At 54.3% G+C, this 27,183-nt stretch overlaps 1 protein-coding gene across 1 annotated transcript in view; it reads right to left on the minus strand.

Moving 5' to 3' along the window:
- Positions 1 to 26,251, minus strand: part of GMPR (guanosine monophosphate reductase) — a 46,162-nt gene extending 19,911 nt beyond the window's left edge. The window contains exons 1-4 of the mRNA XM_055125688.1: positions 26,097 to 26,251; positions 17,852 to 17,971; positions 15,302 to 15,385; positions 12,241 to 12,414 (exon numbers count right to left, since the gene is read on the minus strand). Coding sequence (XP_054981663.1) covers positions 12,241 to 12,414; positions 15,302 to 15,385; positions 17,852 to 17,971; positions 26,097 to 26,183 — 465 coding nt within the window. The 5' untranslated portion in view covers positions 26,184 to 26,251. The remainder of the gene's footprint in view (positions 1 to 12,240; positions 12,415 to 15,301; positions 15,386 to 17,851; positions 17,972 to 26,096) is intronic.
- Between the last annotated feature and the right edge of the window lie 932 nt (positions 26,252 to 27,183).

Here is a 27,183-nt window from a genome sequence, read left to right on the forward strand (position 1 = left end):
TGAGGCCTAGAGATTTAGGGGCATGGATGCATTAGGTACGACAGAGCAAACCTTCTAGTCTGTTCCCTGCATGGGGATGGTACCACCCCCTACCCGTGACACTTTTGAGATTGGTTTTGAGAGAGGACAGTGCCCAAACACTTTCGTTCATACGAGGATAAATAGAAATGAATAGGGAAGTCTCAATTTTGTTCAAAACTAAAAAGCAAAACAAGAACGTGTGTCTGAAAACACACAAAAATGTGGATTGCAGCCGGGGCCGGTGCTCGGCTCCGGCCGGCCGGGTTTTCGGCCCGGGTGCCCATGCCTCTGCAGAGCCGGTGGATGTGGAATGAGCGGGAACCAGAGACAGCTTTAGGAATTGGGGTTCCAGCAAGTGCTTGCACCCATGTATGGAGACTGTGAACTAACTTTGGCTACATGCTGTTCCAGGAAGGGAAATGATTCATTTTCAAACTTAAATCTTCGTGGCCGTGCAACATTTTATCTCTTCATTCTCATCAGTAGAAAACTTATTATCAAATATTTCCCTGTTAATAGAGCTGTATTCTTAGGGGATAAATTCCAACAAAAATAGTGAGTCTGTTTTGAAACTCTAACAACAATAGTGAGTTATGTGTTGAAATCTGGAATGTAATCAAGGTAAAGAGAAAAGGAAGTGAAATTATCACTCACATACGGGGTGGGTTGGGGGGTGAGGGGTGGGATGTATACTGTTTTTTTGTTTGTTTGTTTGTTTGTTTTGTTTTTGCTTTTGTTTTTGTTTTTATTGGTGGTGGAATATGGGCACTGGTGAAGGAATGGGTGTTTGAGCATTGTGTAACTGAGATATAAGCCTGAGAACTTTGTAACTTTCCACTTGGTGATTCAATAAAATAAAATTTTAAAAAAATGTGGATTGTGTCTACCTCAAGAGATATATGGCTTTCACTAGCTTCTTCTCCCTCTTCTAGGCCATGCCTGGGGTGGCTCTTCACATAGGAGTGAGCCTTGGAGGTGTTTGGAAGGTCATAAGGGTGGGGATCAAATGTGGGTCGTCAGCATGCAAGGCAAACATCTTCCCTCCTGTCCTATCTCCCTGGCCCTTCACCAATTCTTTCCTTTATGACTACCGAGATATTTACGGTAAACTCCGATTAACTTTCACCATGAACTGCGAGGAAAGGAGAGGCCCGCCTCAACACCGTGCCCACGAAAGAACATAGCAAGAAGAGGTCTTCTCCTCCTTTCCTGGAAGATTTGGCCAAAAATTAATAACAAATGAAAAATTCGAGCTGAAAAGCAGTGATTCCCCCTCATCACCATTCCCCAACCACCCTCCATGTCCCGGTGCTGGTCCCTCGGGGGAGAAAGGTTGACAAACCGGGGTCTACCCTTGGGGAGAACCGCCGGTCCCTGGGTCTATGTGCAGTCTAGGAGCTGGGCCACGGGGGAAGAGGGCTGAAGGACACTGTCCTCCATGGTTTTCTTTCATTTGGGGGTGGGGGTGGGGGGTGGGGCACTTAGTGGTGCTCAGGGCTTACTCCTGGCTCATCACACACACACACACACACAAACACACACACACACACACACACACACACACACACACACACACACACACACACGACTTCCACACTTTAGGCAAAGTTAACTCCAGAAAAAGAACCAAAGGCCCAAACCCAGGTCAGCCTCGTGCAAGGCAAGCGCCCCACCCCCTCTGTACTATCATGTTTTTTCTTTCCCAAGTGGCTCCCTGACCCTTCCTAGCTCCAGTCCTGCCAACACACCCTTTGAAGGCAAAGAATTTTGCTTTCGACAGAAGAACAGCACTCAAGCTAGCTGGGGGGCTGGGCCGACTACAACCACAAGGGGGTCCGGGTGAGCCTAACGGTGGGTGGCGACATCATCTGGGGAGCCCCAGGTCTCCACCAGCACAGTGGCCCCCTGCTGCGCCTTCTCTCAGCCACCAGGGAGGCCTTCCTCTCCGGGGGTCACCTACAGAGAGAGCTGCTAGCTGGAGAGGCCAGAGGGTGAAGGAGATGCTGAGGCCCCCCAGAAGGCTGGTCTCCGGGAGCGAGGAGGCCACTCCCATGGGCAAGAACAAAGAGCTGACTTTTCAAAAGGGTGATTCGGTGGGCACAGGAAAAGGCGAAGCCAGGACTAAGATAGGTGTCGGGACTATACTGGGGGAGGATCCCTAAAGGCCCCGGCCCCCCTGGTAGGCCCCCGCGCCTGGGGGCGAGTGAGGGGGGCTGGATGCTGGGCACCAGTGATTAGGGACCAGTCGGCTTATCTGGGCCCGAAGCACCGCCTGGGCGTGGTAAGTACCGGATTGTCAGACAGTGACGGGGCCCCAGCCTTGGCACTTTCATTTCGGGGGCAGCCATCAGAAGACGGGAGTGACACCCCCTCTGGGCTCCTCACTCGGGCTGGCCACTCACCTCCAAGTGTCTAAGCGGCCAAGTGGACACCTCCTCTTGGGAGAAGGCGGGCGCTGTCCACACCCCTTCTCCTAAAGAGCAGGAAGCAGGAGCCCTCGGAGCCAAGGGACAGATCTCTGGGCTGGGCACGTGCTTTGCTGCAGGAGCCTGGATTCCAATCTCACGGTCCCCAGAGCGCTGCCAGGAGTGACCTTCCCCGCAGGACACAGGTGGGATAGCATTCCTCGAGTCCCACCAGTGTGGTTCCAACCCCCCTACCCTCACCAGGAAGATAACAAAACACAACCCAAAGAACCACCAAACTAAAGAATCAACCCCAGTACTTCTGAGCCAATTTGAAGTCCTCTGGGCAAAACCCACAACCACGGGTGTTCTGAGCTAATATATACACGCTTTCCTTCAGCCGCCCACACTTGGGGTCAGAGCGACAGTACAGCAGACGGGGCACTTGTTCCGCAGGCGGCCCACGCAGGTTCAATTCCCACATGGTCCCCCGAAATCTGCCAAGAATCACGCCTGAGCACAGGGAGAGGAGTAACCCCTGAGCATCGCCAGGTGTGTTGCGCACGCGCGCTCTCGCACACACACACACACACACACACACACACACACAGACTCCCACACTTTAGGCAAAGTTAGCTTCAGGAAAAAGACCCAAAGGCCCAATGCTGGAATCCCCACTTAGCATGTAATTTTATTAAGAAAATCACTCCACTTCCAAGTCTCAACTTACCCGGCTACCAAGCAGGGCAGATCATTACCTTCCGGTTTTCTTAGATTTACAAAGAAACATCCCTTCTCAGCACAGACCCCTGCCCAGGAAACCGTGAACTCTATCTAGCCTGAAGAGTGATGTGAACAGCATGATACAGCTAGGCTGCTCGTCTTGCCTGTTTTTTGATTTGATGAACACATTTAAGATAAAACAGACCCTCTAAACTCTAGGGTCTTCTGGGAGTTGTTGGGGTGGGGGGGTGCGCATTTCCGGAAATACCAACCAGCGGCATCCTATAACTGCTGCCATGTAAACGCACTGCCCAGTTCAATACTCCGGAGTTTCTGGAGTGTGCTACCGCATCCGGGGCCATGCAACACCTCCAAACTCTACAATACTGACATCCCAGCTGAAGCACGTGGAATGAGATGCGAAAGTTCCATAGATGCCAACTAAGCTCGATCAACAGAAGCATTACCACGAAAGGCTCAACGAACAACAATAGTTTACACTAAACCTTCAGACAAGGACTCAATCTCCTCCTGGTGAGAAATAACAATTTTCACAATTATTTTTTTTAACATAAGTATTTTCTTGACAACTGCATTAGCCATTTTGTTGTAATGCAAAATATAAAATACATATTAAAAGGCAATATAAAAGAGCGATAGCATAGTGGGTAGGGCGCCTGCCTTGCATGCAGCCAACCCGAGTTCGATTCCTCCGGAGAGCCCGGCAAGCTACTGAGAGTATCTCACCCGCACGGCAGAGCCTACGCCGTGGCGTATTGGATATGCCAAAATCAGTAACAACAAGTCTCACGATGGAGACGTTACTGGTGTCCGCTCGAGCAAATCGATAAGCAACGGGATGACAGTGACAGTGATAAAAATAAATTATTTTGTGCTTGCTAGGAGTGGAGGCTTGGGAGGTGGTTGGGAAAATGGGGACACAGTGGGGGGAAGGCCAACTGGTGGTGAGGCTGGTGTTGGAGTATTGAATGCCCGGAACAAATGCATCAGGAATAAACCATGGTGTTTAAAGAAAGGGGTTGGGGGGAAACGGACCCCCTTAACTTTTTCTTTTACAGCACAGATCTTTAGATGCATTGACTTCATTCTGCAACCTCAACACCATTCCTCTCCAGGGCTTTCTTCATCTTCCCGCGCTGGAGAGACAGTACAGCAGGGAGGGCACTTGCCTGGCATGCAGCCAACCGGGGTTCAATCCCGGGTACCACACAGGGTCCCCTAAGCACCACCAGGAGTGATCCCTGAGCACAGAGCCAGGAGTAAACCCTGAGCACCACCAGGTATGTTCCAAAAACATGCAAATTAAACACCCCCCCCACACACACACACTTCAGTTCTATACCCATGAAATGCTAACTTCTTTACACATTTTGTACAGGCTCTTCTGAGGCCCTCTGCCAAGACAAGTCTTTCCTAGTGGGCGATATAAAGCAGCCAGATTGCTGGGACTGGAGCGATAGCACAGTGGGTAGGGCGTTTGCCTTGCATGCAGCCAACCTGGGTTCGATTCCCAGCATCCCATATGCCTTGCATGCAGCCGACCCGGGTTTAATTCCCAGCATCCCATATGGTCCCCCGAGCACCGCCAGGAGGAATTCCTGAGTTCAGAGCCAGGAGTAACCCCTGTGCATAGTCAGGTATGACCCAAAAAGCCAAAAAAAAAAAAAAAAAAAAAGCTGTCAGATTGCTGGTGGGGCTGATTTGCCTCCTGCTAATAATACCAGGCAATGTACTGGCCAGTGCTCCTTACCCCACAGACACACAGAGAAAGCATCCGTGCCCCCCTCGTGGAGGCCGGCAGTGGCAGCTGTGGTCAAGGCAGGACCCACCTCCCACACATGGCATGCGAAAAGACGCTTATTCAGTGACTCGCTGAAACAAACGTCCCAAGTCTGCGGCCCTTCAGAGCTTCCCACCTGGCTCTAGCTCAAGCCTGATGCAGTGAGGGGGGAAACAGAGGCCCAGGTGCCTTGGCCTGAGGGGGCTGGCGGTCAACACAAGTCCTTGGGTTTGGCCCCTCTGAGCTCACCCAGGAGAAAGGCACGAGTGGCAGGGTGTGGGAATGCCACCCCCACTGTCAGGGGCGGGCTAGCGGAAGCTAGGGCCCACTCCGGGCCCCAGCGCTAGGTCTGGCTTTGGTTTTAGCTCCTGGCTCTGTGCTCAGGGATCACTCCTGGTTCTTGGAGGGTCATATATGGATCTCCCATGATCAAACCCAGGTCCGCCGCATGCAATTCAAGCACCTTAGTGCCTTGTTCCACCTCTCCAGCTCTGCAGTCTATTCTGAACAGATTAGTTGTCACAGACCTCCGAGGACCACCTGCATGAAGGCACTTCCCCGACTGCACACGGGGACCTTCATGTCCCAGCAAATCTGAGCTGATGGGGGGGGGGGCTGGGACAGGGGCAGTGGCGTGTTGAGGGACAGAGGCTCAGGGATGGCTCTTGCTTGGGACAGTGGTCAGACAGGCCCCCAGGCCCACCTCTGGTGGAAGGTTCCTCGATGCCTCAAAGGCAGAATTTCACATCAGTCAAAGCAGGAACAATGGTTCCTCCTCCAAGGCTGGGCATCACTCTTCAGAGAAACGGCCCGTTCCGGCTCATGCCTTTTCCCACGGTTCTGCTACCAGAATGTATCCAAGGCTACCTTATTCTCTTTTACAGAAAAGACCAGGCAGACAGCCAAAGGCCTAATCACATTCTTCCAAGAGCCAGCACCTCTGAGGATCCTTTTCCTGCCGAAGACGTGCTCTTATAAAAACAAACAAACAAACAAACCAAAAAAAAAAAAAACCGCCCCCTTTCTGCACTGGGCAGAGAGCTGAGAGGGCTGAAGCTCTTGCTTGTCAGGATGGAGGCCCGGTTCAAACCTCCGCGCTGCCAGGCCGGAAGAAGTCCCTGACTGAGCACGGCTGGGTGTGGTCTGGGCGAGCCAGAGAAGCCCGGTTTGTGCGGAACCCCTGGGAGTGCCCCCAAAGAGGCTTGGCACTGCTGCTCTGCCAAGATCAAACCCAGCTCAGTCACATGCAACTCAAGCGCCTTAATGCCTTGTACCAGCATTTTGGGTGGGGGGTGGCTCCCCACTGCATGGCTTTGGTGTGATCCCAGCGCCATGCACCTTCCCGCCCCGGGATACACCCCAGAGGCTCCTGTGCGCTCACCATGTGGACACTAATGACAAAAGCGAGTCGTCACTCACCACCCAGAACCTGCAGGCTTCTGAATGAATCACAGCCCTCCAGGGTCCGTGCAGACAGGGAACGGCTGAGGGATAAACATGTAGCTCGCCAAGGTTTCCACTCATTACCAGGGAAGCCAAGAACGACGAAAACACCTCCCCAGGCCAGACAGCACAGGCTAGCCGGGCTCTTGCTGGTGAGGGAGGCTGCCCAGAAGGCCCTGGGAACTCCCCCCACCCCGCACCTCTCCGTCCACCCACGCCCCCCACCCCAACTGGCACCCGTGCCCTTCCCACGTCCTTGTGGCCTGCTCCTTCCTCCCTGCCTTGCTCTCTCCCCCCTGGCCCTGGCTCAAGAGTGGAGCACAGGCCCTCTGAGCTGTACCGGGCGGCTGGATCTGCTGCCAGCTGGGCCAGCTAGGAGCTAAAGCACTTGGTCAGTTGGGGGGCCACCAAGAGAGCACTGGGGGGGGGCGGGTGCTGGAGCAATAGCACAGCGGGTAGGGCGCTTGCCTTGCACGCGGCCAACCCAGGCTGACCCAGGTTCGATTCCCAGCATCCCATATGGTCCCCTGAGCACCGCCAGGGGTAATTCCTGAGTGCAGAGCCAGGAGTAACCCCTGTGCATCACTGGGTGGGACCCAAAAAAAGCAAAAAGAAAGAAAGCACTCAGGGGTTCCAACGGGCTTCTGCCATGGCTCCCGTTCCCCAAACCAGTGGTTCCCGTGTCTTTCACTGTCTTAAAACACAAACCCTGGGGCTGGAGCAATAGCACAGTGGGTAGGGCGTTTGCCTTGCAAGTGGTCGACCCAGGTTCGATTCCCAGCATCCCATATGGTCCCCTGAGCACTGCCAGGGGTAATTCCTGAGTGCAGAGCCAGGAGTAGCCCCTGTGCATCACCGGGCGTGACCCAAAAATAAAAAAAAAATAAAAAAAAACCCACAAACCCTGCTCCATTCCCCCTTCTGCTCTTATTCTCCACCCAACCTCTGCCTCCGCCCCCGTCCCCAGCACCCAGGCCCTCCCTGGTCCACTGCACTAACCCTGACATGAAAAAACCACATCAGGGCCCGAGAGACGGTACAGGGGGTGGGGGGCTTGCTCTGCAAATTGCCGGCCTGCGTTCCTTCCCCCGCAGCACATATGGTCCCCCAGGTGCCACCAGGAGTGTGACCCTTAACCACAGCAGTCAGCCTGGTCACCCAGGAACAGGGCCGGGTGTGGCCCAAAAAAATAAAAGTGGGAAAAAAAAAAAAAAGACAACCGTGCAACCGTGTGAACTGTTTTTTACCAAACTCATCTTCTCTGAGCCCAGCGAGCGTTCTCAGATGTCACTGCCCTCACCTCCCTTCTGATAAATGAGGTCTTGGGAAGTCCTGTGGTTTCCCCAGCGTGACTCAGCTCCTGATGCCACATGGACTCCCGGGCCTCTGAGTTATTCATCTCCAGGGTGTTACAACTCCCTGGAAAGGAGGCCAAGGGGGGTGCGGGGTGGGGAGTGCGGCCTCTGAGCGGGAAAGATGAGTGCCGGAAACCTGGCAGCCACACATCAAACCACGTGAGTGTGGAGCCAGAGCAGAGAACCAAGACAGAGGCCGGAGAGAGTCTACAGACGGCCGAGTACACACCTCACACACAACCAACCTGAGTCAGACGGTTTCCCCAGGCACCAGCAGGAGAGAGAGTAAGCCCTGATCACTGTGGGGGCGTGCCCCCCTGCCTCCACACCCCCCCCCCAAAAAAAAAGAGGCATGCTCGGGGCTGGAGTGATAGCACAGCGGGTAGGGCGTTTGCCTTGCACTCGGCCGACCCGGGTTCAAATCCCAGCATCCCATATGGTCCCCTGAGCACTGCCAGGAGTAATTCCTGAGTGCAGAGCCAGGAGTAACCCCTGTGCATCGCCAGGTGTGACCCCACCCCCAGAAAAAAAAGAGGCATACAGGAGGATCAACTTTCAATGAGGGTTCAAAGCCCGGCACAGTTCCACAGGGTTGTTTAGGAATGCATCAACAGGCAGCAAAGGCAGAGACCCATAAGAACAGAAACAAGGGCTGGAGCGATAGCACAGCGGGTAGGGCGTTTGCCTTGCACACGGCTGACCGGGGTTCGATCCCCGGCATCCCATATGGTCCCCCAAACACCGCCAGGGGTAATTCCTGAGTGCAGAGCCAGGAGTGACCCCTGGGCATCGCTGGGTATGACCCAAAAAGCAAAAAAGGAAAGAAAGAAAGAAAGAAAGAAAGAAAGAAAGAAAGAAAGAAAGAAAGAAAGAAAGAAAGAAAGAAAGAAAGAAAGAAAGAAAGAAAGAAAGAAAGGAAGGAAGGAAGGAAGAAAGGAAGAAAGGAAGAAAGAAAAGAAAAGGAAGGAAACAAGTGCCAGGGGAGGAGGAGAGGGGGAGGGGGGAGGGGGGAGGGATGATTTCTTCTGGGTTGTGGGGCAAAGGTGTGAGACTCCACACCAAGGGTTGCTTATTTTATTTGTGACTATCTGTTAGATGCCCCTGTCTCCTGCGCATTTCTGGCTGCAGGTCCTGTTTCCCAACTGTATGCATGAATCACTAAAGGGAAAGAGAAACTTGGCGCCTCTAAGCAGCCCCCAATGAAGGATAATCAGATTCCTCCCCCTGCATCACGAGCTCTTCCACCCTCCAGCTGAGGAGCCACAGCTCATCTTCTCACGCCACAGGCCCCCGGAACCGTTTCCAGTGGACCGGAAAGATCTAGCCCCGTGGCCTCAGATAAGCAGCTAAGTCAGCAGCGGCCGCCCGGCCTGCCTTATCTCCTGCTCCACTTCCGGCCGGCAACTACCTGCCACACTCCCCACCATCCTCAGCGTGTGTCCGAGCGTCTCCTCATTATCAACAGTTGCTGGAGTGGCCACATTGACGTGGCAGAAGCCAGACATCCCTGCCCTGGAGTCTGCCCCCTGCCCGCACTCCCTCTTTCACACGCCCGGGAGAAAGACTGAGCACAGAGCTCTGGGGATCAAAGAGCCGGTTTGGGGCTTCCCAGTTTGGGGTCAGCATGGCTGAGTCACGACAGGTGACCCCGCTCCAGCACACGCAGGGAGGCCTTCGCAGGCCCGTCACCAGGAGGAAGCAGAGAGCTGATGGTGGAAGTTCATTAAACAGGAAGGGCCTCGTGCCAACAAGTCAAAGGGCAAAACCTGAGCTGGCAGGTTGGCATTTTTGGGCTGGAGCGATAGCACAGCATGTAGGGCAGTTGCCTTGCATGTGGCCGACCCAGGTTCGATTCCCGGCATCCCATATGGTCCCCCAGCACCACCAGGGGTAATTTCTGAGTGCAGAGCCAGGAGTAATCCCTGTGCATCGCCGGGTGTGACCCCTCCCCCCCAAAAAAAGACATATAAAAGTTTCTTGCTAAATTCATACAGAAGTAATTCAATCCAAGAGAAAAAAAGGCAGTATACATCTATAATATTAATTAGGCCACTCAGCAGCACAGTTTTTTTGTGTGCTTGGCCCACTGTTATTTTATGCCATGGTCTTAAATCAAGATCACAATATCCAAGGGAAAATTCACCTGGGGGCTCCTGAAAAACCTCAGAAAGTTCCCCAAGCACCACCAGCCTGGCCTTGCTGTTCTCTGCTGGGGTGTCCTCGTGAAAACCCCCAAGTTGACAGGACCTGTGGGAACTTATGATTCCTTAGTTCTGGTCAATGTGTCACAACAGTCCCCACTCTTTACAGAGATGCTATAAAGAGCAGGCACCAGCTCCTGAAACACAGCATCTGTCACGATCACCATCATCGTGATGCAAAAACAATGACACTGGCAGCATTCTTAAGGAGGTGAGGTGAATCTGACCATTTCCTACCCAAATTCTGCTACTGGCACAGTTGACTGACCTGGGAACATGTTTTTTTAATTTAATTTTCAGCACCGTGGTTTCCAATGCTAGTAATAATGAGTTTCCAAGCGTACAATGTTCCAACACCCACCCTCCACTGCAGACAATTCTTGAACCCTCCTTGTACTACAACTGAAAAGTATTAAAATATCTTTAAAATCCTGGGAAATACTTTAACAGATGATTTAGTCTATGAACATAAACAATTCCTGCCTCCCACCTAAATTACAAGGATGAAATTAAGAAGAAATAAAGTTCAGAACGCAAAACAAGGAGGGTTGGGGTCAAACATTGATATGGTAGGCCAATCAATGTTGCCAATTTAGATCTGTAAAGAGACATAATACAAAGTTTCCAAATGTCCACACTTATCCTAAAATTTCTACTTTCTTCTTCTGAAAACCCACCTCCCAGAAGTACCAAATAAGGCAATCTAAGGGCGAAGGTGTTAAAATGAGGAAAACCACAGAGAAGTATCAAGAAACATAAGGCTGTACATAAAACAACCCACCACTTGCTTTGCAAATAATAGCCGACATTATTTTAGTCAATGTTTGACGGAACGAGCACTGTGCAATTAACTGCGTAGGCTTTCCACTCTTCTAGCAGTTTCCACCAGCAAGCAGGGGCAGGGCATAGAAGGAAACGGATACAGGATGCTCAAACCCAGCTATGTGTCGTCCTTGTTTAAAAGATACTATTAGAGAGAGAGAGAGAGACAGAGACAGAGAGAGAGACAGAGACAGAGAGAGACAGAGAAAGATAGAGGGGGGGAGAGAGAGACAGAGACAGACAGAGACAGAGACAGACAGAGAAAGATAGAGAGGGGGGAGAGAGAGACAGAGAGAGACAGAGACAGAGACAGACAGAGACAGACAGAGAAAGATAAGATAGGGGGAAGAGAGAGACAGAGAAAGACAGAGAGAGACAGAGGCAGAGAGAGACAGAGACAGACAGAGAAAGAGAGAGAGGGGGGAGAGAGAGAGAGAGACAGAGACAGACAGTGACAGACAGAGACAGAGACAGACAGAGAAAGAGAGGGGGAGAGAGACAGAGACAGAGACAGACAGAAAGAGATTGAGGGGGGGAGAGAGACAGAGACAGACAGAGACAGACAGAAAGAGACAGAGGAGGGGAGAGAGAGAGAAAGAAAGTGCCTACCTTAGAGATGGGCTGGGGGAGGGGGATGGGAGGGAAACTGGGGACATTGATCATTGATGGTGGGAAACGTACAGTGGTGGAGATTTGGGTGTTAGAATACTGCATGACTGGACCCCTACCATGATTAGTTCTGTACCTGTATCTCATGATAATTTAATAAAATAATAATAATAATAATAATTTTTTAAAAAAGACACTGTTTGCTGGGGCTAGATAAACAGTAGCTGATAAGGGGCTTCCCTTGCAAGCACCTGACCCAGGATCCATCCCTGGCACCCCATACTGTTCCCCAGGCGTCACCAGACGTGAATCCTGAGCACAGAGCCAGGAGTAAGCCCTGAGCACAGCTGGTGTGGCCCCCAAACCCAAAAAATAAAGATATGAAAGAGGTACTGTTTGTTAAGGAGTAATATAGAGTAGACCTTATCGTTTGTTTTGTTTGGGGGCCACACCCAGCAGTGCTCAGGGTCTAAACCCAGTTTCGTGCTCAAGGGTCATTCATGGCTGGGGTTGGGGGGGGGGGGCGGCGGTCCATGCAGTGAACCTGGGGTTCAAACCAGGGCCTATTGCATGCAACACATATGTTCAGCTCATTGAGCTCTATCTCTGGCCTGTCCAGATGGTCTTTATAAAAGGGGGTTTCATGTTAAAAAATACTTGATATTTAGCAGAGTCACTATCTGAGACTGACAGGTCCTGCGGAGAGGACAGCCCGTTTTCAGAACATCCACAGCCGCTACGTGTCCCTTTCCTCGTGACGCTCCGATACTGTTCCAACTGCAGCCCCAAAGTCCGGAGGGGACCATCTCTCCCATCCCGCTCTTTGCTTCCCCACCTCGAGAACGTCCCGTCGGACCTACCATAATCGTGTGCTCAGGGAATTTGGCGCGGACCAGTTTCACAAACTCCACGAAATGTTCGGAATACCCGTTGGCCACGTCCAGGCAGATGAACTTCACCTGGGGCACGGCTTCCAGGATGCTGCTCATCTTCTCCAGATCGTTCTTGCCACTGCCCGAACTCACGGCGATATGCTGCACCGAAAGAGCCAAGAGGCAGGGGTGAAGGGCCGTCCTTGGGGCCCGGCCCCTGCTCTGCCCACGAGCTACTCTGCAGACGTGGCAAGGCGCCCTCGGAACGCCACCATCACCAATCAGAGTGTCCCCTGCACACCAGCTCCGAACCATAAAATGCATGATGTTCTCATGATGTTGTGGGCATTGATACCATTAGACCGTCGCTAGCCTTAACCCTGGACTTCTAGGGCACCAGATACTAAACGTTCAGGAACTCCCCTCCTTGGCTTGGCAACTGCCCCCCAAGCTCTCAATGGAGAACCCTGAAGCTGGAACTGCCAGAAGAAGAGGCTTTGTGAACTCAGGCTCCCTCCAGCCCGGGCTGTGTGGCTGCATCCTGAGCAGGCAGGAGGGAAGCAAAGGGTCTTAAAAACCTTCAAGTTCCGGGGCCAGAGCGATCGTACAGTGGGTAGGGCATATGCCTTGCATGTGGCGGACCTGGGTGTCCCATCTCTGGCGTCCCATATGGTCCCCTGAGCACCGCCGTGAGTCATTCTGAGTACAGAGCCAGGAGGAACCCCTGAGCATCGCTGGGTGTGACCCAAAAAAGGCAAAAAACAAAACAAAACCAACCTTGAAGTTCCTCCTCAAGGCGCCAGTCAGGAGAGGCATGGCGAGGACCTTTCCACCTGCACTTGGGCCTCACAGCCTTTCTGTGCCTCGCTGGAAATCTGCTCTTTCGGGGAAGCCTTGGTTTCAGCCCGTTGCCTCAGTGCAACTCAGCCGTAAGCTGGCACCCAGAATCCAAACTGTGCCTTGGACAAACTAGTCCTATCTCCAGCTGCTTCTCTAAATCAGGGTTTCCTAAACGTTTCCGCTTGCCACTCGCTTTTCACTGGAGAAGTGCACCAGCAGCGTTAATTGATTTTTTTTTTAGTGTATTTTCCCACAGCAGGGTATTGAGAAAACGTAGACTGTTGCCAAATTCTTTGATCTTAGCTGAGCCCATGACCCACCGTTTAGGAAGACAGACTCTAAACCATTAACCCTGATGCTGCCAGCTGGGCTTTTACTCCCGGGGAAGGTCTGAAGAAAACCCCAACCTTCCCCCAGGGGGACCTGGCTGCCCTTCTTCTGCTCCCTTTCGCTTCTGTCTCACAGGTGGAGACTTACAGCATCTCTGACTTTGGCGGGGAGCAGGGTGGCAAGTCAAATAGCCACACCTAAGGGGCAGGTTCCAAGAAATGACGAATTGCCCAGAACTCAGTGTTCTGCAAACTCCTTACAGAGAAGAGCAAGAATGATTTGATCTCTTGGAGCAAGAATTATTGGGTCACCCAAAAAATCACCTTCTCAGGAATCCAAATCCGCACGGAATTAAAGCAGAGAATTAAAACTTTCCGAAGCGGAACAAGGCAAAGTCACCGGCTACACAGAAAGGAGAGAGCTGGCACCTGAGGGTCCTGCCGGCACCAAGGCAGAAGCCCCCAGCAGCATCAGGTGGAACTCAGGTGCTGTCTATTTGGGCTTTCTGATATTTTCAAACGGCTCCCATTAAAAAATAATAATTGCCGTACTGAGATGTAATCAAATACTAACCAGTGACGGCACCAGATTTTGCTTACCATATTTACCCACCAGTTAATGGGTGCTTGGAGGGTATTTATACCTTTAGGTGTTTATGAGTCATACTACTTTGATTATTGGTGGACCGATTTTTGTATGGACACGGGTTTGTATTTCTGGTGAGTATAGCTCAGAATGAAATCGCTGGGACACTCTTACTTTAGCCCTCTGAGGATCTGCCGAATCAGTCTCATAATTTTCTCATGCCCACCAGCAAGGCAGGAAAGTTCCACTGCAAGAAAGCTGGCCACCCCTGGTCTCTCTATCCCACCCATCCCAGCAGGGGGAACTGTTTATTCAACGCCATATCAACGTTTGTGATCAGTTTTTTCTGCACCTGGAAGGCATGTGCAGACTGCATCCAGCCCTGGCAGAAGGCAAGGGTGTGCCCCACGCTCTCATGAATCAGCACTTCCGATTTCCAGGGGAATAAATACAAATCAATAAAACCACCAACACTGGGCCGGAGCAACAGTATGGCAGGTAAGGCATTTGCCTTGCACGCAGCCGACCCAAGTTCAATCCCCGGCATCCCATATAGTCCCCCCAAGCACCACTAGGAGTAATTCCTGAGTGCAGAGCCAGGAGTAACCCCTGAGCATCACTGGATGTGAACCAAAAAAGCAAAAACAAAACAAAACAAAAACAAACAAAAAACACCAATATTCCCCACAGGTATTAACAAAAACCCCAACATTCCTTGCAGGAAAATCCTAGTAATATCTAGTAATAAACTCCTATAAATCTGTCCAGTAGAGATATAATGCCCACACAACTCATTGCTGAATGTTCATAGCAATATTATCACTGTCACTGTCATCCCGTTGCTCATCGATTTGTTCGAGCGGGCACCAGTAACATCTCTCATTGTGAGACTTGTTGTTACTGTTTTTGGCATATCCAATATGCCACGGGTATCCTGCCAGGCTCTGCTGTGTGTGGGCTCTCTGAGAAGGGCGGAGGAATCGAACATGGGTCGGCCGCGTGAAAGGCAAACGCCCTACCGCTGTGCTATTGCTCCAGCCCAGGAAAATCCTAATGCTCTCAAAATAGGGTACAGGACAGGTTTTTTTTCAGCAGCAAATCCCCAGCAATGAGAGCAAGTCTTGGGCCATACCTGGCTTCCCAGCCTCACCCAGTTCCCCCAAGAACTGGGCATCTGCATGTTGGCAATTCGAATCTATTAGCAACCCCCCCACAGGCTTCTCTTCCCCGCCCCCCTGCCCCACCCCGCGCCCTCCTGCAGCATATGTCGCTGGCAGGAAGGCTGGAGTCATACCTGCAGGCATTCTGGGTGATTCCTGGCAAACTGCTTCCAGTCATCCAGGGAGTAATGCTTGTGAATGGCCGTAAACATGGTGTGCTAGGAAACCAAAGAGCAAGTCAGGGCGAGGAGTCAGAGGGAGTCCCCTCCCTTCCTCCAGACAGCTGGGCCAATCCTCCAACTGCACACAGGCACCTGCCCCCCACCCCCAGCCCCCGGGAGTGACCTCCAACTGCAGGGTCTGGAATAAGCCCCGAGCACAGCAGGTTGTAGCCCCAAACTGAAAACGGGGGGGTGGTGGGGGGAGTAGAAAAGGCAGCTGGTGTTTCTACCATTCAGGAGTCCCTACCCTTCATGCTTCATTGGTCTCGAATGAGCTCCTCAGAGCCAAGAACAAAGGTGTGAGCAGGGAAATCACACAGCGTCCACTGCAATCTGATCGGTCAGCGCTGAGGTTAGGAGGCAAAGAGACTCAGCCCAGCACCTAGGTTAGGCAAGGGCTGTATCCACAGGGGGTCCCACCAAGAAGGGGAATTTCTGCTGCCGATATGCGGGTGAACCACTATTTTTCATGGGAAAGTCTTTCTTGGGGCGAACGAGTGACACAGTTGTCGCTGAAAGCTAAGCCCGTCAGGGAGCCAGTATTCGTGAAGGAAGGAATCTTACACCCGAGGCCACTGACTGGCAAACCGCTTCCAGCCATCCAGGGAGTGATGCTTGTAAAAAATTCTACGGAGGATGGACTCTGTGGACGCCCTTTGGTCAGGGCTGCGTTTCCTCCTGACCACCTACAGTCACACCAGCTCCTCGGGCAGAAATGCGATATGGCTGGGTGGGTCGGGGGTAAAGGGCAGAGTTCAACAAATCTGATTCGAGGTTCAGGCTCCTTCCCTAAACCAGGGTAACTCACAGACCTTCTCTGGCCGGCTTCCCCGCCTACAAAGTGCCATGATAAAATTCTACCTCTCCACCCAGCGGCTCCTAGGAACGGAAAAACTCTCACCGGGCCCTCATCCGCCATAATGTGTCATAGTGTCATAGTGTCATGGTGTCATAGGGCGGAGAAGAGCACAGCGAGCTCTGGGCTTCTCATGCACGAACCACCGGAGACGGGAATCCATCAAGGCTATTGGCTGCTTCCTCATCGCACCTGCCTCTACGCGAAATGCCCCGTCCATCAGTGTAAATAGCGACTGACCACAGAGCAAAGCCAGGATGAAAGAAGCGGGGTAGTGGAAGGAACAGCAATTTTTTTTTCTTTTTTGCTTTTTGGGTCACACCCAGTGATGCACAGGGGTTACTCCTGGCTCATGCACTCAGGAATCACTCCTGGCGGTGCTCGGGGGGACCCTATGGGATGCTGGGAATCGAAACCCGGGGCGCCCATGTGCAAGGCAAATGCTCTACCTGCTGTGCTATCACTCCAGCCCCTGGAACAGCAATTCTTTGAGCAATAAATTTATTAGCCCCTCACCCTACCAGATCATGAGGCTGGAGGCGACCCGCACCCCCCCCCCCCCGTTCATTTTCGAAGCTCATCATTTGTGTGAAAGTCCATTCCTTCCCATCACTGGGCTTGCAATACACCCGGCCCTTACACTCGCTGCCTGCCGCAAGCCCTTCTCCCTCACTGCAGTCATCATTTCCCTCATGTTTATTTTCTGAAGCATCACCACCGGAAACAGACACAAGCCCTCCCACCCCCTCCCTGCCATGGGCATCAAAGCAAAACTGTCACCCAGGGCCTGCCTAAGGCTGTCTCTGCTGAGATGGAAGATTCTGCCCAGAAATAGAGTCTTTGCTTTCATTTCCTCTCCTAAAACCTGGTTGCCAGCCGGGCTCTTGGCCAGAAAGCAGCCTGGTATTGGCCAAAGAGGGTGTCGGCTGGCTCTGGGATTTGTCGGTTTGAAGAGGCAAACAACGGTCTCATTCTGGAGCCGATGTGGATTTGATGTTGGGCTCTGTCTCCACCAGGAGGGGTGTCCTGGGGAGGGGCCCCTCCTCCACCTGATTTATTTTCCTTGCCGGTAAAAGAAACAGACACCCTCTAGAGATAAGGCAGCGTTCAGTCACTCACTCATTCTACGCTATTCACCAACGCCCTACACCACACCCAGAATTCAGCACCCACGTGCCCCCTATCGGTGTATTTGACAGTCATGATCGGGGTCTAGCACACACGGTGTGGGAACACGGCACCCCTAAACCGGATCACCAGTGACACTCTCGGGAACCCGTGTCACCTTGACACATTTGTTCGATGCTATGGCACAGGCTGGATGGACAGCAGCTGAGCTGTCGTTTCAAAAGCGCCGTCACGCGTCTATCATGACTTCATGGCATGGCCCAACATTTCGCCGATTTCTCGGCATCTCTCAAGGACATCTCCAAGGGATGGACGCAGATGCACCCCCCCGCCCATCACCAAGCCCACCCACGTTCTAAGATCCAAGAAGGGAGATGGGGCTCCCGCCAGCCACAGCCAGCCGCAGAGGTGGAACTCTCTAACTCTCTGTCCCTCTCCTCTCCCCGCACGGGCATCTGCAGAGATGGAGCCTGTCCCACCTGTGACATCACCACCGCCATCTCGAATGTCCCCACTGTGTCCATGTTGGCCACGATGATGGGGATCCCTGAGTAGGTCTGCTTGGAGTTTCGAAACGTGAAGGTTCGCTCAAGATCCACCTGAGAGGGAAAAGAAAAGAGAGAAAAAAGAGAAATGCTTCACTTGTGTTCGGGGGTTTGTACAGAATTGCTTGAGTTTGGACGCAGTGGGGGGAACCCTCAAAGGCTGGCAACGCCCCTGGGCCCCTGGGATTCCCCAAACAATGAAGACCACCCCCCCACACCCAGGAAGCAAAGGCAGGATGCAAATTAAGATGGGGATGAGAAATGAGTCGGCCTCCTGAGTCGGCCTCCAGTGCAAGGCCCCCCGATGTTTTACCATGAAACCCAGCCCCCCTCCGCCCAGGAAGGGCTCACAGTGCTCGGCCTCTCCAGGGTGCTGGAACTCTGTTTCCAGGTTGGTTCACAGGAGGCCGCATTACCCGAATCCATGTAGTCAATTCCCACTTCCCACTGCTGGAGCAACCACTCCCAGTGGCAGGGGTGAGGGGGTGGGGGATGCACCCCTACTCTCCCTGGCCAACACAACCCTCCAAGGCCCTCCCTTAAATCCCCATCTGCTGCCAGAACCCTTCAGCCAAATGCACCCTGCGGAGAGCCCACAGAGCAGGAATGCCTTCGCCTTTCAACTTCCTCCAAGTATGCTCCTCTTTCAAAGAGCTGGGAGAGGGCAGCGCAACTGTGGGACTCTTTAGGCAAATATTGTTCCTGGGACTTGCCAGCAGCTGTGGGGAGGGGAGGGGGTGGATCCGCCAAATGCTCCCGTGACCCCAAATTTCAGAGCCTCTCTGACGAGCTCAGCTCCCAGGAGCCGAGAGCAAGGGCTCGGCCACCGTGGCAGGCTCTGGGTCTGAGCGATAGTCCAGCTGGTAGGGCGCTTGCCCTGAACGCAGTCGACCAACCGACCGGGACTCGAACCCCTGCATCCCATGTGGTCCTGCTGGGAGTGATTCCTGAGTGCACAGCAAGGTAGTTAGTTACCCCTGAGCGTTGCCGGGTGTGATGCAAAAACAAACAAAACACCACTGTGGTTGGACTTGGTAGAGGCGCTCACAAAAACTGGTCATGTCAAAATCATTTTTATTTATTTATTTATTTATTTATTTTTCTTTTTGGGTCACACCCGGCGATGCACAGGGGTTACTCCTGGCTCTGCACTCAGGAATTACTGCTGGCGGTGCTCAGGGGACCATATGGGATGCTGGGAATCAAACCCAGGTCTTCCGTGTGCAAGGCAAACGCCCTACCGCTGTGCTATCGCTCCAGCCCCACACTGTTCCCTTGGCTGTCAAATACAGTCCGTAAAGAAGTGGGTGCATCCCCCCAGGCCCGAACCCGAGTCTCAGGAGCGCACAGCAAAGGGCCTCTTCCCACCACGGTTCTTCGCATCTTTAGCCCTTTTCTGTTTTTCCCTGGAGACTGGCTCTCCCCAGCCCGGGACAGCTCGGGCCGTGCAGCCGCTCTGAGTCTCTGGCTTCTCCATGCAGGGCTCTGAGGCCACTGTGCCCCCAGGTGAGCGACAGGACGCCGACAGCACTGGCCTTTGCTGCACAGAGGGCAGACACTGGCCCTTTCCTGCAGGGAGGGTGAACACTGGCCCTTTCCTGCAGGGAGGGCGGACACTGGCCCTTACCTGCAGGGGAAGACACTGGTCCTTACCTGCAGGGAGGGCGGACACTGGCCCTTACCTGTCAGGAGGGTGGACACTGGCCCTTACCTGCAGGGAGGGTGGACACTGGCCCTTACCTGCAGGGGAAGACACTGGCCTTTACCTGCAGGGAGGGCGGACACTGGCCCTTACCTGTCAGGAGGGTGGACACTGGCCCTTACCTGCAGGGAGGGTGGACACTGGCCTTTACCTGCAGGGAGGGTGGACACTGGCCCTTACCTGCAGGGAGGGTGGACACTGGCCCTTACCTGCAGGGAGGGCGGACACTGGTCCTTACCTGCAGGGAGGGCGGACACTGGCCCTTACCTGCAGGGAGGGTGGACACTGGCCCTTACCTGCAGGGAGGGTGGACACTGGCCCTTACCTGCAGGGAGGGCAGACAAGCTACTGCGGTTGCAGGACACGAGTGTCAGAGAAAGGAACCCTTCTCCCCGCCCCTTGTTACAATTCTAGGCTTAATGTCAGCAAAGGCCCCTTCCACATTCTGCAAGGGAACTGCAGGGGTCCCTCAGTACAAAGCACCTGCCCCTCCACACCTGCTGACCTTCTGGCTGCGCAGGCTTATGTCCGCCTGACTCCCTGGACTCTGCTATTCCTACACGCCTCACAGGATGCACAGGGCGAATCACTGCGCCCCGGCCCAGGTCACAGAGGCTGTTCCTGGCGCTCCAAAGCCCAGGGGTAGCACACAGAAACCGCCTCTTCCCTAAATCAACCGTCCCTTCCTCTCGCCTCTCCACCACAAGGCAGATTCCTTCCAGTACTGAATGCTGAGAGGAGAAATAAAATGATCTTCACTGGCCTTATCCCCTCCTCCTCCTGCCCCCACCAGACCAGCTGTCCGCTGAGTGACCCAAAGTATGTTAAACATCTCAGCCTCCCAGGAACAAAACCTGGCATTTAATCTGCCACAGCCGGTGAGCGCCCCAAAGAAAGCAGGGCTGCCTCAGCTTTTGTCCACATGCAACCCTTCTTCGCCCCAGAAATTTCTATGCAACCCCAGGTACACAGATATATAATGAAAATTGATATACAAATCAAACATTTACTATCAACCCTAAAGAAATTTATTTTTTTTTAAAAAAGTTACATGGCCCCTTAAAGGGTTGGAAGTCACTTTTTAGGAAGCTAGAAAAACGGGGGTTGGAGAGATAGTACAGTGGGTAAAGTGCTTGCCTTGCACACAGCCGGCCCTGGGTTCTATCCCCAGCACTACAGGTGGTTTCCCAAGCCCCGCCAGGAGTGATCCCTGAGCACAGAGTGAGGAGTAAGCCCTGAGCAACGCCAGGAATGGCCCCCAGACAAAACAAAGCAAACAAACAGAAGCAGCAAGGAAAAGGAGCCCCTCCACACACCCATTGGCCAGGCCTGATGGAAACTGCAGTGTGAGCCCTGAACACACCTGGAGGGAAGCCCGTCCGTCCTCAGGCTGACAGCTCCAAGCCCAAGTACAAACTGAGCGTTCCCTGTGCCCATCTGCCACACTGCTAAATGTTCCGGTGTCCTGAGTCAGGCGAGCGGGCTGCCGCATACACTTTGTTCCAGCCTCCCACCTCAACAAACAATGTCATCTGGCTGGAGAACACCAAACACGATGGCCTGGAGTGGGGGGAGCTCCCCTACACCAACAGCCAATTCTTATGCACACACACACACACACACACACACACACACACATCTATACACACAAATACACACATACATATAAATATACACACACATACATACAAATGCACATGTACACATATACACACATACACACATATACACATATACACATGCACACATACACATATATACATATACACATATGCATACACAAAGACACATATACACATATATACACATACACATACAAATACACATGTACATATACACATATATACATATACATACATATGCACACACATACACATACACACATACATATACACACATACATATACATACATATGCACACACATACACACATATATACATATATATGCATATGCACATACATATATACACATACACACATACACACATATGCAAACACATACACATACACATACATACATACATACATATACACACATACATATACACACATATGCACACACATACATACATATACACACATACACATACACACATACATACATATACATACACACACACATACACACACATACACACCTCTCTCTCTCTCTCCCTCTCTCTCTCTCTCTTCCCCCTCCCTCCCCTCTCCCTCTCAGGAGGGCTGGAGAGAAGCACCCAGCAGCAGGGAGCCCTGGAAGCACCTACCAGTAAGGGGCAGGGACGCAGGCAGGCCTGGGGTTAAGCCCCACCGTCCAGGCCTGCAGTGCAGGCGGAGTGGGAGCAAGGCTGCTCTCGGAGAGGACGAGCATCCTCCAGAGAAAGGGGCCGGGACTGTGCAGGTCGCAACCGCCCGAGCTATGCACGGCTCCAGTTCAACACGACTCTCCTTAAGGAGATGATTGGTCTGTCCCGCGGGTCTCCGTGGGCTCGCCTTTCCTTGCTCCAGCCCGGGTGCCTCCAAAGAGTGCGGAGTAGCCTGTGTCGAGCTAAGGGGGTCACTGTGTTTGGGCCTCCAGCCACTCCAGGGCAGTGCTCAGTGGGGTCAGTCCAACCCGCCGAGGGTACCCTGACCGCTGGCAGCTTCCTGGGTCCTCAAGATCCAGATAAGTCTGCGCAGAGCCAGAGAGCCCCGGAGCCCACCCTGGAAAGGAGTCCAGAGGCCAGTCCTGGGCACCCGCATGCCCCAGAATCAGCAGGGAGATAGATCACTTCTGACACACAGACACTCAGGTCACCCCAAACAGAAACGAAGCTATCTACGCGTGAGGCCACTGCACGCAGCCGCCAAACCCAAACAGACCCTCCAAGAGGCAAAATTCAGAGTCTATGATGGTCATTACTTGGGCCCCCACCCCCAATGTGGTCTTCACTCATAAGGGTGTGACCACACGCCTCTGGGGACAGGCAGAGTTACGAGGAGGTCCCGAGGGTGGGCCTGACCCTAACGGGACAGGAGAAAAGAGGGCGAGAAAACGTGGATGCAGGCACACACCAAAGAGAGCGTGGTGGGCAAACGAAGACAGAGGCCTAGGGGATGCGGCCACGAGCCAGAGACACCAGGACTGCCTAGAAGCAACCAGAGAGCAAAGGCCTGGAACAGACCCCGCCTCGGTTTCCAGACAGGACCAGCCCTGCCCGCTCCTCAGCTGGTCCATAGTCCCTTATCACAGCCTCGTCAGGAAATGAAACAAGACACAAGGTAATGAAATAATTAGTGCCGTGCCGGGCTTAGATTAAGGGCCTGCTGTGGCCCGCAGACCTCTCCTGGCTGCTGGCCAGGCTCCCGGGCTCCGATTCCCCAGAGTCTACCTGTTGCGGAGCTTTGCTGGACAAGGGCCACTCACTGGGCCACGGGCCAAAAAACATTCCTACCCAGATTTGGTTCTGGGGAAATTCTTTGCTTCTCTGTTTGGCTTGGGGAGGCCACACCCAGCAGTGCTCAGGGCTTCCTCCTGGCCCTGTGCTCAGGGATCAGTCCTGGAGAGGCACAGAGGCCACCTGGGGTGCCAGGGATTGAACCATTGGTCACCAAGAGCCCTATTGGTCTTACGCACAGTCCTAGCTCTCTGGCCTACGGCCTTTTATAGGGCCTCCTCGCTCTTTCTGCCTGGGTCCGCTTCCCTGCCCTAAGGCACTAGACCGATCCAAAAAATCTTACTCAAGGGGGCCAGAGCGATAGTCCAGTGGGGAGGGCGTTTGTCTTGCAAACAGCCAACCTAGGTTTGATCCCGGCATCCCAGTGCCCCAAATATCACCAGGAGTAAACAAAGAGTCAGGAGTAACCCCTGAGCATTGCTGGGTGTGGTCCCCAAAACAAAACAAAACATCTTTCTTTTTTTTTTTTTTTTTGCTTTTTGGGTCACACCCCCGCGATGCTCAGGGGTCACTCCTGGCTCTGCACTCAGGAATCATTCCTGGCGGTGCTTGGGGGACCCTATGACCATAGGGGATGCTGGGTATTGAACCCAGGTCAGTGGCAATGAAAAGCAAACGCCCTACCTGCTATACTATCACTCCAGCCCCCAACAAAACAAAACATCTTAATCAAAGACAAGGGCAGGGCCATAAAGTCAGAAACGGGGCCTGGGGAAGAAAACTGAATCTGGAAATGACAAAAACACGTTAGGGGCCGGAGCGACCTTACAGGGCTGGTGAAAGGTGGGGGCAACGGAGGAATAAGCGAGGCGGCAGCTTCGCGGGTACAAGCCTGGAGAGGCCAGTAGGCCATCCCCACCTTCTGCCCTTCTCCCCCTTGCCCTCCCGTCGCTGTCCCGTGGCTCTACGCAGGGTCCGAGCCCCAGAGCAGGAGCTGCCGCATCAGCAGCCCGGCTGGAAGCAAACAGTCTCCTGTGCAGAGACCAGGTATGTGGGCAGCCAAAACTCCCCCTCCCCAGCTCCTACACGGGCAAGTTCCCTCTCTGGGCTCCACGCAAACCACCCTCTGGCGAGTCTCGAGGTGTTTCCGCAGCGCTGACTGTGCATGCGGGTATCGCTCGTGTCACAGGGCACGCACTTCGGGTGGCAGAACTGGCACTGCACGGAGAGGACCCTGCCAGGGGGAAAGCTGGGGCCTCAGCAAACCCCAGACAGAAGCGAGTGGGGACCAGACCTGCAGGAGATCCAGGCCAGAGGCAGGCGGAGAGCAGGGGTGGGGGGCGAGGGGGCTGCCAGACAGCGAAACCAGGAAGAGAGGCAAGTGCAAACGGCAATGCCAGGTGACTCCAAACTGCAGGCACAAGGCTGGCACACTCCCACCAACGTGGAAGAGAAAATCATCTCCCAAGGGCACAGACCTCTCACCCCGCCTGGCCACGGCAAGGTGCCTTTGGAGGCTGGAACGACACACCGCCTCACAATTCCCACCCGTAATTACGAGACCGAAGGATGTGTATGACGTCACACACCGTTCCCCTGGAAGACAGAGCTCCGTCCTGAGGGCCTAAATTCTGTTTTTTCTCCTGAAGATATGTCTTTTTTCTTGTTTTTCTGGCTCCAACAATAAATAAATAAAGCGCCTGCACTTGTTTGAAGCGTTTTCCACACATGCCTCTCACCGAGTGAACTGCGAACTAATAAATAACAAAGATCCTAACGTCCCCACTCCAACCCCTAATCTCCTCTTGGCCTGGCCCTCGGCCGCTTTTCACATCCAGAGGCCTGGGCCTGCCAACCAAACTGTTTATCTTCCACCATTTGGCAGCACCTGAAAAGACAGACACTGGGGGAACAGGTGGGGGCCCCGCCGACAGCCCGTCAGGATCCCATTGAGGGTGTGGGGTGATGAGACTCCGTCCTCCCTCCCTCCCCTCTTCCCATCGCGGGTCCTGGTCTCTCCCTTCTCTGAGGCCAGCAGGCCTGCCCTGTCCCCCTGGAGGTTCTGGGCTCTGGCTAATCCAAACAGGTCCCGGCTGGCTGGCGGCACCGGGCCCTGCAGTTGGGCCTGGCACGCTGAGTCCTGTGCAGGGCTGGATTTATTTATGGTAGCTGGGATGGGACACCACCAGCCTGCAGCGGCGGCGGCGGCAGCAGGCCCCAAGCTCCCTCCGGGGACCAGACAGAGCCTGGGGCGCCCCGCAAACACCCCTAAGGTGGGGGGGAAGAGGGGAACTCATCTTTCAGAGTAACTTCTAGATCCTTCCAGGTTTGACCTTCCACTTCCCCCGGGGGCATCCCTGCCCCCACCCCTCGGGCGATTTCCAGGCTGGTCTGCACCTGCAGCGCGCGGGCAGGCGGCGAGGGCTCCACAAGACACTGGCCAGCAACCGGAGGCTGCCGAGGGCTCGGCTGGACTTTGGAAGTCCACCACTGCGGGGTGCCCTGGCGCCTTGGGGGGGGGGCCCCCTCGGCCCCAGCAAAGCCGCCCTGGACGCGGAGCGCGGTGCCAGCGCGGTGCCCTGGAGATCGCGCGATTTCACAGGATCCAGGCATTTTTGAGCCCCTCCACCACCACCACCCCGCCCTGGCCCCCCGGCCCCCCGCGGCCGGCTCGGGTCCCCCCTGCAGCGGCGGATCTCGGCACTGAGTCACCGCCGCCGACCGCGCGGCTCCGTCCTGTTTTCCTCCGCTTCCCCTCGGGCGCCCCTGCCCGCCGGCCCTGGCGCCTCTCCCGCTGCCCGCCAGCCCCGCTGGACGCCACCGGGGTCCTCCCCCCCGGGGCCGCCCCACTGCACCGGCTTCAGAATTTCGGAGCCCCTTCAAGGCACCTTCCTCCCCTGTCCTGGCAGAGAACCAGCCCTTCTCCGGAGGCCGGCAGCGGGGAGGACAGGGCCGGCCAGCACCCCTCCGGCATCCGGCAGAGCTGTCAAAGTTCCCAGCTCCCAGCGCTGGCCAGTGACAGCGACCCTCGGCCCCGCGCCCATCTCCGGGGAAGGGACGGGAGGCAACGACCCCTAACCCCCACCTCCCCACCCAGCGCGGCTCGGCCGGGAAACCCACCTCGGCCCGGCTCTTGAGGCTGCTCCGCTTGGGTCGCAGCAGAACATCCTTGAAGTCCAGCTTGAGGTCCGCATCGATGCGGGGCATGGTGCGTGTCTGCGCGCGGCGGGCCCGGCGCTGTGGCCCGGGCAGCTCCTTCCTGCAGCGCAGGGGCGGGGCGAGGGGCGGGGCGAGGGGCGGGTCCAGGGCCCCGGTGGGCGTGGTCTTGTGGAGCGGGGCGGGAGTGGTCTCTGGTGGGCGTGGCCGGGCGGGAGGGGACGGGTGGGTACGAGCCGGGACCTGGGGCGCCCGCACGCATGGAGTTGGCACCATCGGAGGTGACCCGGGCTGCGTTCTGGCCCCAGCCCCTGGCACTCGGGATGGAGAGGTGATGAGGACAGGGGGTCACGAGGCGGGGTGGAGGGGACAGTTAGGAAGTGCCTGCTGTGACATTTGTCACCGGACACCGTTTCCTCTCCCGCCTTTACAACGTTAATTATACAGTGACTGCCTTGGGACAGGGGCTGGAGGGACTGGGGTGGGTGTGGTCCTGCCCCACTTTGTCCTGCCCCTGAGGTCCCCAACTGAGGAAACTTATTTGAACCCGCCTGGCCCCTGGGGAAGGGCCATTCCCAGGGACATTGGGCTTCTGCCTTATTCCCACCCAGCCCACCGTGCCCAGCGGGGCTGAGCTTGCCCTCTCCTGGAGTGCGGAGAGCTAAGGAAACGCCTCTGAGCAGGTAAATCGATTTGGCAGCCCTGGGATTGTCTGGCAAGCCAGACATAAACTTTAGAAGTTTATGCGTTTGCCTATTCCAGTCTCCTGACCCGGCGCTTTGAGAGACCTGAGAACTCTCTAAGGGTCGCTGCAGGTGCTGGTCTGTGTTTTAGTTCCCTAACTGACCTCGCTGGAGTATAGACCGGAGTGAAGTTAAGGAAATAGGAGTCATCTTGCAAACAAGGAAAAAGAGGGCCATATAAACAAAATAGCTCACCCAGGGTCCTAGCAAAGTTAAATATAGTCTCCCAGTGCTTAAAAATCCAGGTAACCTTTACTAAATAGTCCTTTGCCCGGATCCAGAATCAGTCCCTCCATTTTCTTCCGGCT

The sequence above is a fragment of the Sorex araneus genome, chromosome 2 (assembly GCF_027595985.1).
Source record: "Sorex araneus isolate mSorAra2 chromosome 2, mSorAra2.pri, whole genome shotgun sequence".
NCBI lineage: Eukaryota > Metazoa > Chordata > Mammalia > Eulipotyphla > Soricidae > Sorex > Sorex araneus.